At 45.1% G+C, this 12,092-nt stretch overlaps 2 protein-coding genes across 3 annotated transcripts; both read right to left on the bottom strand.

The window, feature by feature from the left end:
- Nucleotides 1-265: 265 nt before the first annotated feature.
- On the bottom strand, nucleotides 266-6,784 carry LSM2 (LSM2 homolog, U6 small nuclear RNA and mRNA degradation associated). Its single transcript, XM_040463404.1, has 5 exons — nucleotides 6,416-6,784; nucleotides 5,702-5,769; nucleotides 1,067-1,097; nucleotides 890-949; nucleotides 266-790 (listed from the first exon to the last, which is right to left on the bottom strand). The coding sequence occupies exons 1-5, from the start codon at nucleotides 6,767-6,769 to the stop codon at nucleotides 665-667; spliced, it is 639 nt and encodes a 212-aa protein (XP_040319338.1). The 5' UTR covers nucleotides 6,770-6,784; the 3' UTR covers nucleotides 266-664.
- A 1,267-nt stretch (nucleotides 6,785-8,051) lies between these two features.
- On the bottom strand, nucleotides 8,052-11,927 carry HSPA1L (heat shock protein family A (Hsp70) member 1 like). 2 transcript variants are annotated; one of them, XM_040463402.1, is made up of 2 exons: nucleotides 11,863-11,927; nucleotides 8,052-10,297 (listed from the first exon to the last, which is right to left on the bottom strand). In XM_040463402.1, the coding sequence occupies exon 2, from the start codon at nucleotides 10,282-10,284 to the stop codon at nucleotides 8,359-8,361; it is 1,926 nt and encodes a 641-aa protein (XP_040319336.1). In that variant the 5' UTR covers nucleotides 10,285-10,297; nucleotides 11,863-11,927; the 3' UTR covers nucleotides 8,052-8,358. The 2 variants fall into 2 exon arrangements, with proteins under 2 accessions (XP_040319336.1, XP_040319335.1); XM_040463401.1 differs by lacking the exon at nucleotides 11,863-11,927 and adding an exon at nucleotides 11,705-11,805.
- Between the last annotated feature and the right edge of the window lie 165 nt (nucleotides 11,928-12,092).

Genomic DNA, 12,092 nt, shown 5'->3' with positions numbered 1-12,092 from the left:
AGGTTAACAGAAGGACAGAGATGGAAGGGCAGCAAGTACTCGTTGTGGGTATAAGCAGAAGACCACGGTAGGCAGGGGCATGTTCAAGAAACATGGTGTAGCCAGGTGAGGTATTACATGGTTTATGCCAAGAAGAGGGGCAGACAATGCTGGGAAGTTGGGTTGGATTCTTGGCTGAGGTGATGAGAGTAGCAGGGCTTGGATGAATGCAACATTCCTTTCCCACCCTCCAGGCTCCTTCCCCAAACACACACAGAACTAGAACTCAAATGTGCATCATAAGTTTATTCCCGATGCGGGACAGATTCCTTCCATCCCCAAAACGAATCACATGGTGCCCTGAAGAAATCTAGGAGATTCTTCCACCAGAATCTAGAAGATTCTTCCCACTCCAGGGAAGGAGTGAGAAGGACAGATGCTGAGGACAAGGCAGACTTTGCAGTTCCCCAGCCTACTTATCCTCCCCTCCTCAACAGAGGAGAGCTGCTCCACACTATTTCCTCTCATCCACTCATCGCTGAAATAACAATAGGAAAAAAAAAAAGGCTCCACTATTAAAAAAAAAAAAAGACAACAAATCCTCAATATGGGGAGGGAGGGGTCCTGGCTGGGACTTGAGGTTAAAGGTCACCAATAGAAGAGGGACAGGGAGGAGAAGGAACCATCACTGTTTCTGCTGCAGGGCCTCCTTCCTTGCTGCGTCCTGTAGCAACTGTGTGTCGACCTCATCTGCTGGCAACTGCACATAGCGGACCACTGAGCCCCGGATGAAGCAGTTCTTCACTGATAACTAGACCAAGATAGACAAATGTGAAAACACCCTTAAAAATATCTGCTATCCACCCGGGAGCATCCTGCTTCTGTTTCCTCTTCACCATTGCCAACTCACCATGTGAGGGTATTTCTCAGGGTCTGTGACACTGATGTCAGTTAGTTTGATGTTGAGATACTAAGAAAAGAAGATGAATAGCATCATCAGCTCTAGAGAAAACATGCAAGTACCCAGCACCGAAACTCTCCCCTCTCCTTCCCCAAGACCCAAGTCTAGGCTCCTACGATATCTCACCTGATCCACAGAATGGAGGGTTCCACAGATGCTGTCGGGGGAGATGGAGGAGAGAACCAAATCAGTTTAAACCAAAATAAACAGAGATGTCTTCAGAGCAAGGATAAGAACATGGTTGGGGGAAGTCAAGGACTTAAGGAAGCCAGAAAACGTAGAACCAAAAGGGGGCATTCCTAAACCCAGGAGCAAGAAAGACAATGCTTTTACTGCAATATGTTATTTTACTTATTTAGTTTTTAAATGTTTATTTATTTTTGAGAGAGAGAGAGAACGTGAGCGCATGAGTGGGGGAGGGGCAGAGAGAGAGGAAGACATAATCTGAAGCAAGCTCCAGGCTTTGAGCTGTCAGCACAGAGCCTGACTCGAGGCTTGAACTCATGAACTGTGGAATCATGACCTGAGCCAAAGTCAGACACTTAATCGACTGAGCTGCCCAGGTACCCATGCAATGTGTTATTTTAGATCTCATGTCTCCTCTCCTAGAACCAACTCACTTTTTAAATTTTTTTTTTTTTTTTTTTTTTGAGAGAGAGAGACAGAATGTGAGCAGGGGAGGAGCAGACAGAGAGGGAGACACAGAATCCCAAAAAGGGTCTAGGCTCCAAGCTGTCAGCACAGAGCCCGACATGGAGCTTGAACTCACAAACTGCAAGATCATGACCTGAGCCAAAGTTGGCACTTAACCAACTGAGCCACCCAGGCGCCCCCAAACCAACTCACTCTTAACAGCTACCATTAAACAACTGTCATGCACTAGACCTGTATTCCACATATTTGCAGTCTTTCTAGCCACTTTGCAAGATAGCCATTACCCTCTAGGGACTCAGAGATTGTGTAAGGTGCCCAAGTTTAGGACAAACAGGGACTTGAGTCCAGGTCTGTCTGATTCCCCAAACCATCAGCTATTTTCAAACATTTCTTGCCTTGGAACCAGAGCCCCATAGGTAAAGTAGACAAAATAGCTTAACATTGTTCTTGATGCAGGCACAGGGATGTCCTGTCCCTTCCTCAATCCCTGGGCCCTCTGAAATGTGAATGAGGAATGCTATCAGAACACCAGTACTCCAAGTCATGCTACCTCTCTTTCCCAACCTCTTTAATTTCTGTCAATGGCTTCAACAGTCTTACAACCTCAAATCCTGAGTAGTACTTCACCATCCTCCATGACCCATGTCCCCATCATTTGATGACATTTTTCTAACATTTCCGTAATTCTCTTTCCAATTTGACTTCTACAAACCAAGGTCTAATTACACCTCAATCCAGGTCAGCTTCCATCCTGGCCGCCCCGCATGTCATCACAATTCTATGTTCCTTAGGACTGTGGTTCTCAAACACTGATGTGTGCCCAAAGGTTTCTTAAGTCTGTGACAAAAGAAACACAGGTTGGGGCGCCTGGGTGGCTCAGTCAGCTAAGCGTCTGACTTCAGCTCACGATCTCACTGCTTGTGAGTTCGAGCCCCGAGTCGGGCTCTGTGCTGACAGCTCAAAGCCTGGAGCTTGCTTCAGATTCTGTGTCTCCCTCTCTCTCTGCCCCTCTCCTGTTCACGCTCTGCCTTTCTCTCAAAAATAAACAAACATTAAAAACAAAACACAAGTTAATATAGCGTGTGTTGAGTGTGTATGTAGTGTGCTAAAGATTACCAATATTCTTCCCTAAGAATAACTCTTTAATTGCCCTTACTTTCAGGTATGAACAAAAATTTTTAATAAAAATGATTATAATAAATGGTAATTTTAGAAATGTCCTTGCCAAAAATAAATTGGCAGTTCTCTGTGGACCCCAATTTTTGTTAAATTCTAAGTCTCTGAAATCCAGAGACATACTGCCTCAGTGGTGGCTTCCCCACATCCCTGGCTGCTGAAAAGCCTTTGAGAGCACCCTACTACCATCTGCAACAGCGAAGTAACTTTCAGGAATTGTGTAAGGTGGTGTCATTTCATTCAGTCCTTTAACAGTATCTGGCAGAAAAATAGTATGACATCAAGCATGAGAGAAACAAGCTCTTCCCCCAACCCAATGGACTACTTTCAAATCTTGTAAGTCCCTGTTGTAGGGCACGGGACATAAGCTATTATTGCCATGTAGAAGACCCAGGAAGGAGAGAAGAGGAAAACCAAAAACAAATCATCTCACAGAATTGCCTAGGGTGGTTTTGGCTTCCACACTTGTCTCTCTATATGGCCCCAACCTGTATACCATCAATACCATGTGCATCACTAGTGCCATAAATGGGAATCTCTGATCTACAAGGCAAGTCTAGGGTGCCTAGCTCACTCAATCGGAAGAGCACGCAACTCTTGATCTCGAAGTTATGAATTCAAGCCCCACATTGGGTGTAGAGACTACTTTAAAAAATAAAATCTTAAAAATAAAGGCAAGTCCCTCTCTTCATCATTCCTCACGACATCAACGTTTCCCCAACTAAGAAATTACCTCACAAAGAAACATGGAAGATATTGTTGGGGGTGGGGAATACACTGATTCAAAGTTTCTAAAAGAGGGACGCTTGGCTGTCTCAGTAGAGCGTGTGACTCTTGACCTTGGGGTTGTGGGGTTGAGTCCCACACTGGGTGTAGAGATCACTTAAAAATAAAATCTTAAAAAAAATTGAGGGGCACCTGGGGTGCTCAGTTGGTTGAACGTCTGACTTCGGCTCAGGTCACGATCTCGTTCGTGAGCTCAAGCCCCACATCAGGCTTGCTGCTGTCAGCCTGTCAGCACAGAGGCTGCTTTGGATCCTCTGTCCCCCTCTTTCTGCCCCTCCCTGCTTGTGCTCTCCCCAAAATAAATAAATATTAAAAAAAAAAAAAAGTTGGGTATTAAGGAGGGCACTTGTGATGAGCACTGGTTGTATGTTAAGTGATGAATCACTAAATTCTACACCTGAAGCGAATATTACACTGTATGTTAGCTGGAATTTAAATAAAAACTTGGAAAATAAAGTTAAAAAAATAAAGTTTCTAAAGGAGAGTCAGGTAATAAGTAATGATACTTTAAATGTACACTTCAAAGGATTTTTTTTCCTAAAGAAAGAGATGGGAACAAAGATGCATGCATGAGGATGTCCAGGGCAGCATGATTTATAAAAACAAGGGACTGGAAACAGCCTAAATGTGCAACAGCAAAGTCGGTTAAAGTAGTTCCAGCCAGCGAATAAAAATGCCATACAGACATTAAGAATGTTAAAGATCAACTTTATTGACATGGAAAATATCCACAACATACTGTCAGATGAAAAGCAAGTTTCACAACTGCATAAAGAATATGACCCTTTTTTTCAAGTTTTTATTTAAACTCTAGTTAACATATAGTGTAATATTAGTTTCAGGTGTAGAATTTAGTGGCTCAACACTTACATACAACACACAGTGTTCATCACAAGTGCCCTCCTTAATATCCCTCACTCATCTAGTCCACTCCCTGCCCACCTCCCCTCCAGTGATCCTCAATTTATTCTCTATAGTTAAGAATCTATTTTCTGGTTTGCCTCTTTCCCACCACCTATGTTCATTTGTTTTGTTTCTTAAATTCTACGTGTGAGTGAAATCATATGGTATTTGTCTTGCTCTGTTTTTAATTTAAGGGAGCGTGCACACACGTGTGCACACACCAGACACAACTGGACTTCAGTTCTGACTGTGTCATTCACTAACTGTGTAGACTTGAGCAAGTTTCTTAACATGTATGTCTATGCTTCAGTTTCCTCATGTGTAAGACAGCAACAATAGTATATGTCATATGGACATGTTATGAGAATTAAATAAATTCATACATACAAAGTATTCAGAATAGTGCTTAGTTGATAGAAGGTTCTCAAATGTTAGCTATTTTTCTTTCTTTCGGCACACAGCTATTAAGCACCTACTATATACCAGGCCTATGCTAGATACACAATGGTGAGCTGAGGTTCTGGCCCTGTAGGAAGGACAGGACATAAACCATAAACATTTCTATGAAACCACAATTTGAGAAGCACCCACTAGGAAGAAAATTAGACTATATGACAGACTTTATATGGCTAGACGGACCAGGAAAAAAGTGTCTCCAAGGATACAGCATTTACTCCAAGTCCTGAACAGTAATTAGGAACTAATGATACAAGGGGTAGAGGATGTAAAAGCAGCATAGACCTAAGGGATTGCATTGGTCTTTGGCTCACCCTTTACATTTTCTTTAACAAAAGGAAGATTGTGCCATATATACTATTCTGCAACAGCTCTCCATATCAATGCACCGTATTCCTCTGTGACAGCTGTATAATATGGAAGTACCACAACTCAATCAACCCATTCCCTGTAGACAGCTATTTGTTTCCAATTTGGGGCTATTGAAAGTAAAACCACAAACCTCTTTGCACATACATCTTTACCTGTGGCACTGATTCGTACATTTCTGTAAGCTGGGTCAAAGTAGTCTATGATTTAGTCAGAAAAAAACCAAAACTATGTTCGTTTCGCAAAGAAGGAAAAAATGTTATTGATGCCTGCGCTGCCCTCTTTCTAGTACTTTAAACTTAAGGCACTGGTCATTTATTTCTTCTGTAGCTCTCCCACTGTGCCCAGCCCTCAAATACTTGTCAAAGAGGTCCCAGAGCCCTGCATATCTTCGCCCCCTACAGAATGGGTACCTACCTCAGGTCATTCTTGAGTTCCACGACCACATCCTTGCCCACGAGGGACTTGAAAAAGGAATAGAAGAGCTATTGGGCGAGAGGGGGAGAACCATCATATGGGAAGGCACACAGTAGGGAGGAGTGCTCCTTTGCCAGTCTCCCCAAATACTGGTATTGGGATCCCCACCACATCTCTGGCAAGTTCTCAAAACTTCACAGGAAAGAATACTGATAGGGACGACCGCCTGAAGCGCAAATGATTCTGCACCCTTCACTGAGCCCCTGGCTGAAAGCCCCAGAGAGACGCTCTGCCCTGCACTCCTCGGGCTCTCCGGGTGCGTCTCTCAATCCCCCACCTCTCCTGGGGCCCTGCCCACTCGCCCCAGTGAACAGAATTGTACAAAGTATCCCATTCACACCCTCCCAAAGCCTCCTGAGGTCTCGCTTTTTCCCTCCCCTTGTTTCCAACTCTCTCCCGCGTTTGTTTTGTTTCCCTCATAAGTTTAAAAAAAAAAAAAAAAAGAAAAAAAACAAAAGAAGGAAAATCCCCATTTGCTCCCAGGTGTCTTTCCCCCGCACCCCAGAATTTGAGGCGTGAGAACTAAGGATGGAGGCAAGACCCCTGGGCCCAACTCCGACCCCGCGGGTCAAAGCCTAGACGCCACCCCGACTACTATCCGCCGGCACGCCCGCGCTCCGCCCGGGCGCCCCCTTGTGACGTCACGGTACCTACCATGGTGCTCAAGCCGCTGCCGGCCGGGCCGGGAAAGCGAGAGCCGGGAACCGCGGGACTGGGGCCGGACCGCAATCGAGACGCTAGCCCGCGCGTGGGAATGGGCGGGGTCGCGCAGGCGCCACGAGATGCTCGGAGGAAACTCCGAGCAAGCACTACGGCAAGCGGCAGGGTCGCACCGCCGGGAGCGCTAGCAAGGGGAGAGCCGAGGGGGCGCTTGAGCCGGGAAAGGGGCGGGTCTTCCTGCCTTTCCACTTCCTCCCGAGTGGCGGGCTTCCAAACACGCAGGCGCGGGCCCCAGCTGTTTGAAGAGGTACACTGCCTCTTAGAGGTTTTTTTCACTGACAGTGCCATCCACAGCACGATTGCTCACACCTTACATTCTGCTGACAACTGTGGAGGAATTTGCGAAAACTCCTGATTTGTACACTTTTCTATATCTGTCACACTTCGATAAAAACTTTAGAAAATAACATGGTGCAGAACCCCCGAAATCAGGAGCCTGAGCACTCCTTGATTCTATCAAAGGCTCCCAGTAACATATTTCTCCCAAGGACCCAATCTCAGTCCATATTTCTCAGACCTTTTTGCCTGTAAAGGACTGAGTAAAACCAAACAGAAACTTGCTCAGGGCTAGAAATTCCCATTGTAACATTTCACTTAAAACACAAAGGGACACAAGTGCTGTTACACATACTTTTATGCTCCTGTCCCCAAGGGTTTTATAAATATGGGATATGACACAATAGGTGAAAATATTTTTCAATAAGACTACAAATCCTCCATTTCTCACCTTGCACAAAAGTACCCATTTGTCAGCACTTTGTTGTAGAAATGTTTTCTGCATGTAAAAGATGTAATAATCGACTCTGAATACACAGATCTTGGATCTTCTGACCCCACTATAAGTATCATAAGGAGGATATCAAGCAGAAGTTTGTCTCCACCCCCCACCCCCCAGCTGAACCCTAAGCACCTAAATCACTCTATCACTGAGTACAAGCATAGCAACTGCTCTACCTGGAGCTAAAGGAGGCTGATGATCAAAAGTTATTTTCCTGCTTCAGGGACGCCTGGGTGTCTCAGTTGGTTAAGCATCTGACTCTTGATTTCAGCTCAAGTCATGATCTCACAGTTCTTGGGTTCGCACCCTGCATAAGGCTCTGCGCTAATGGCACAGTGTGGAGCCTACTTGGGATTCTCTCTCTTCTCTTTCTCTTCTCTCTCTCTCTCTCTGCCTCTCCCTGTGGTCGCTCACTCTCAGAGTGAATAAACAAATAAACTTTACAAAAAGCTATTTTCCCGCTTAAGACAATTAGCTCATGAAAATTCAAATACTTTCCACTTACCAGTTTAATGATTCACAATGAGCTCACAATCAGACCACACACACTCTCTCTTCATTGATTCTTCTTTTCCTATTTTCAAGGTACAGTAACAGTCTAAAGATACCAGAAGAGGGGCACCTATCTAGCTCAGCAGGAAGAACATGTGACTCTTCATCTTGGGGTCATGAGTTCAAGCTTCACGTTGGAGGTAAAGATGACCTAAATGCACTTAAATATATTTTAAAAAATAAAAATAAACTTTAAAAAGGTAAAAAAAAAAATAAAAAAAATAAAGATACCAGAAAAAATTTTTGTTTTAGGAACAAATTTACTGAGTGACAAATAACCATCCACACAGGAAGAAGAAAGTTGGGAAGGTTGGAAATAAATAACAGACATTCAAATTCATCAAATGGCTCAAAGAGGGGCCTAGTTTTCCTAAGAGTCAGAAACAGGGATTGTGAAAAGGTGGTATACAAGACTCTTTTGTCAGAATCTGAAAGGGATGGTAACAGGTTCAGGTCCAGTCAATTCAAGAATCATAACAATGTTTGAAGATGAGGGGAACAAAATTCACCTTAGAGGCACCCTAGAGCCCTCCAGCTCCAGATAAGATTAATCTACTTCTTCGATGGTGGGGCCTGTGGCAGCCCTTCCAGGAGTATACCCTGTCCCACAGGTAGGCCCAGCGCATCCTCCCTGGTAGAGTTTGGTGATGACTGGGTTACACACCTGCTCCAATTCCTTTCTCTTGTGATCAAACTCTTCTTTCTCAGCCAGTTGATTGGCCTCCAGCCACGAAAGGACCTCATTGCATTTATCCAGTATTTTCTTTTTATCAGACTCACTAATCTTGCCCTTCAAGCCCTCATCACTCACAGCACTCTTCATATTAAAAGCATAAGATTCTAAGGCATTTTTTGCAGCGATTTTCTCTCTTTGGACCTCATCCTCAGCTTTGTACTTCTCAGCATCCAGGACCATGCATTCAATCTCCTCCTTGCTCAGCCGGCCCTTGTCGTTGGTGATGGTGATCTTGTTGGCCTTGCCCGTGCTCTTGTCCATGGCTGTTACATTGAGAATACCGTTGGCATCGATGTCAAAGGTCACTTCAATCTGAGGCACTCCCCTGGGTGCAGGAGGGATTCCAGTCAGGTCAAAGCGCCCCAGCAGGTTGTTATCTCGGGTCATGGCCCTCTCGCCCTCATACACCTGGATCAATACCCCTGGCTGGTTATCTGAATAGGTGGTGAAGATCTGCGTCTGCTTGGCGGGAATGGTAGAGTTGCGCTTGATCAGGACAGTCATCACACCCCCGGCTGTTTCCAACCCTAGGGACAAGGGAGCCACATCCAGCAAAAGCAGGTCCTGTACCTTTTCAGATTTGTCCCCCATCAAAATGGCTGCCTGTACAGCAGCCCCATAGGCCACTGCCTCATCTGGATTGATGCTCTTATTGAGATCATGACCATTAAAGTAGTCCTGTAGCAGCCTCTGAACCTTAGGGATGCGGGTGGAGCCCCCTACTAAAACAATGTCATGGATCTTAGCCTTATCCATCTTGGCATCCCGAAGAGCCTTCTCCACAGGTTCCAACGTGCCTCTAAACAGGTCTGCACACAACTCTTCAAATCGGGCTCTGGTGATGGACGTGTAGAAGTCGACGCCTTCATAAAGTGAATCAATTTCCAAGTTGGCCTGGGTGCTGGACGACAGGGTCCTCTTGGCCCGCTCGCAGGCGGTGCGCAGCCGCCTCACGGCTCGCTTGTTCTGGATGATGTCCTTCTTGTACTTCCTCTTGAATTCCTCCACAAAGTGGCTCACAAGCCTGTTGTCAAAGTCCTCTCCACCAAGGTGGGTGTCCCCAGCTGTGGCCTTTACTTCAAAGATTCCATCATCTATGGTCAGGATGGACACATCAAATGTTCCTCCACCCAGGTCAAAGATCAAGACATGTCGCTCTCCCTGACCTGCTTTATCTAAGCCATATGCAATGGCAGCAGCTGTGGGTTCATTGATAATTCTTAGCACATTGAGACCCGCAATCACACCTGCATCCTTGGTGGCTTGACGCTGAGAATCATTGAAATAAGCTGGCACAGTTATCACAGCATTGGTGACAGGGTGGCCCAAAAAGGCCTCAGCAGTCTCCTTCATCTTTGTCAGTACCATAGAAGAGATTTCCTCAGGATAGAAAGCTTTTTTCTCCCCTTTGTAGGACACTGTTACCTTGGGCTTGCCTCCTTCATTGATTACTTGAAAAGGCCAGTGTTTCATATCTGCCTGCACTACAGGATCATTAAATTTCCTGCCAATCAGACGTTTGGCGTCAAAGACAGTGTTCTGGGGATTCATGGCTACCTGGTTCTTGGCCGCATCCCCAATGAGCCGTTCCGTGTCGGTGAAGGCCACATAGCTGGGGGTGGTGCGGTTGCCCTGGTCATTGGCAATGATCTCTACCTTACCGTGCTGGAACACCCCCACGCATGAGTAGGTGGTGCCCAGGTCGATGCCAATGGCCATTCCCTTAGCAGCAGCCATGGTCTTCCGAGGCCTGAGAAGAAAAAAATGAGATAAAGTTTTGGCAGAGTGCTTTTTTTTTTTTTTACTTTATTACTTTTTTAATTTAGAGAGACAGATGGAGAACACAAACGAGCAAGGGAGAGGGGCAGAGGAACAGAGAGAGAATCTTAAACAGGATTCACGTTCAGCATGGAACTCAACACAGGATTGATCCCACAATCCTGAGATCATGACTTGAGCTGAAAAAAGAGTTGGATGCTCAACGGAGTGAGCCATCCAGGCACCCTTATTACTTTCCATTGTGCTAAAATACACATAATGTGAAATTTACCATCCTAACCATTTTTTAAGTGTACTGTTTAGCAGTAAGTTCATTCACATTGCTGGCCAAAAAACCTCTAAAAATCTTTTTATCTTTCAAAACTGAAATTCTATATTCACTAAACAAACCTCCATTCCCCTTCTCTCTCCAGCCCCTGACAACAACTATTCTATTTTCTGTCTCTATGAATTTGATTACTCTAGTTCTTCATAATAATACAATTATACAGTAATTTCTTTTTGTAACTGTTTTTTTTTTCACTTAGCAAGATATCCTCAAAAGTTCAAGTATGTGTTACAGCATGTGTCAGAGTTTACTTAAGCCTGAATAATATTACATATATATATATATATATATATATATATATATATATGGGCATTATATATGGGGCACATTTTGTATATTCATTCCTTCCTTGGACACTTGGGCTGCTTCTACCTTATGGCTATTGAGAATAGTGCTGTCATAAACTCCATGAACAAGTTTATTGCTAGTGTACAACTATTCCAGTCTCTTCTCTCACGGAGAGTGCTTTTTGGACTAAAGTATTCTTAGCGAATTGGAAGTAAGAGGGAGGACAGTTGGCATATATTCTGTTTAATTTTCACAGAGTGTAACTTCATTGTCCTGTTTCTTTATCTGTGATATTTTATTCTGAGATTGTAACTGTCTCCTGCTGAACTAAGATTATCTTATGTTCTGGTCCCTTCACCAGACATTAATCTCCATCTTTCGGTTTAGCTACCTTCCACAACTCCTTTACCCTCCATTAGGCATTAGTTGGCATACTATTGGGCTAGTCTGAAAATGGCTACTAGGAACCTAATCTAACCCTCACAAACTTTCTCAGACGAGATAGAGCGTGACAAGCAATCTCTCCAATCTTCTCTGGAATAAAACTATCTGAAGACATTAACAGATCAGCTCCTCCGCTTCTTTCCAGCAGCTCTGACAAATCCCACCCACCTTGACTCCTTACCCAAGGATTCCCCCTTCCTTGATTAGTCAATGCACCCTATAGATTGAAACTACAGAACTTTCCAGCACTTTCTCAAACATGGATCTACTAGTCTTGCCTATTATCATTCCATTTCAATCAGAGCCCTCCTGGCTCACCTATTGTGCCGCCGCCTTCGATCCAGTTTAATAATGTTCCAACTGCGGAGCCCCTGTGCGTGGGGGGCTCCTTTAACATCCAAACGGCGCAGCCGGTGTTCCCCCACCCCCCACCCGCCCCGTCCTGCCCTACAACTTTGAGCGGACTCCGGACTTACCATCCCCTACCATCCCGATTCCTAAATAGCCCATGAGGTCAGAGGCAGCACCCCCATTGTAACGCGTCTGGGGAACCAGCGTCAACATACCCGCCCCCGCCCTGCCTCCGGCCCTGCCAGCCCCTCCCACCTCCTCGCGCCGACCCCCGCCCTCCTAGCAGCTTTGCAAGCCCAGCAAGCCCCAGAAGAGTCTGGAGAGTTCTGGGAGGGGCGGCACCCAGAACGCTGAT

This window comes from Herpailurus yagouaroundi, unplaced genomic scaffold, assembly GCF_014898765.1.
Source record: "Herpailurus yagouaroundi ecotype Mexico unplaced genomic scaffold, PumYag 393, whole genome shotgun sequence".
Taxonomy (NCBI): Eukaryota; Metazoa; Chordata; class Mammalia; order Carnivora; family Felidae; genus Herpailurus; species Herpailurus yagouaroundi.
Note: the sequence above shows the minus strand (reverse complement) of the source record. Positions and strands in the feature narration are given on the sequence as shown.

Coding starts and splice junctions, on each gene's coding strand:
- HSPA1L (XM_040463402.1), bottom strand. CDS start 10,284: ATGGCTGCTGCTAAGGGAATGGCCATTGGCATCGACCTGGGCACCACC.
- LSM2 (XM_040463404.1), bottom strand. CDS start 6,769: ATGGCACTGTCAGTGAAAAAAACCTCTAAGAGGCAGTGTACCTCTTCA. Junction 5,770..6,415: donor GCAGCGGCTTGAGCACCATG/GTAGGTACCGTG, acceptor CTCGCCCAATAG/CTCTTCTATTCCTTTTTCAA. Junction 1,098..5,701: donor GAACTCAAGAATGACCTGAG/GTAGGTACCCAT, acceptor CTCCCCCGACAG/CATCTGTGGAACCCTCCATT.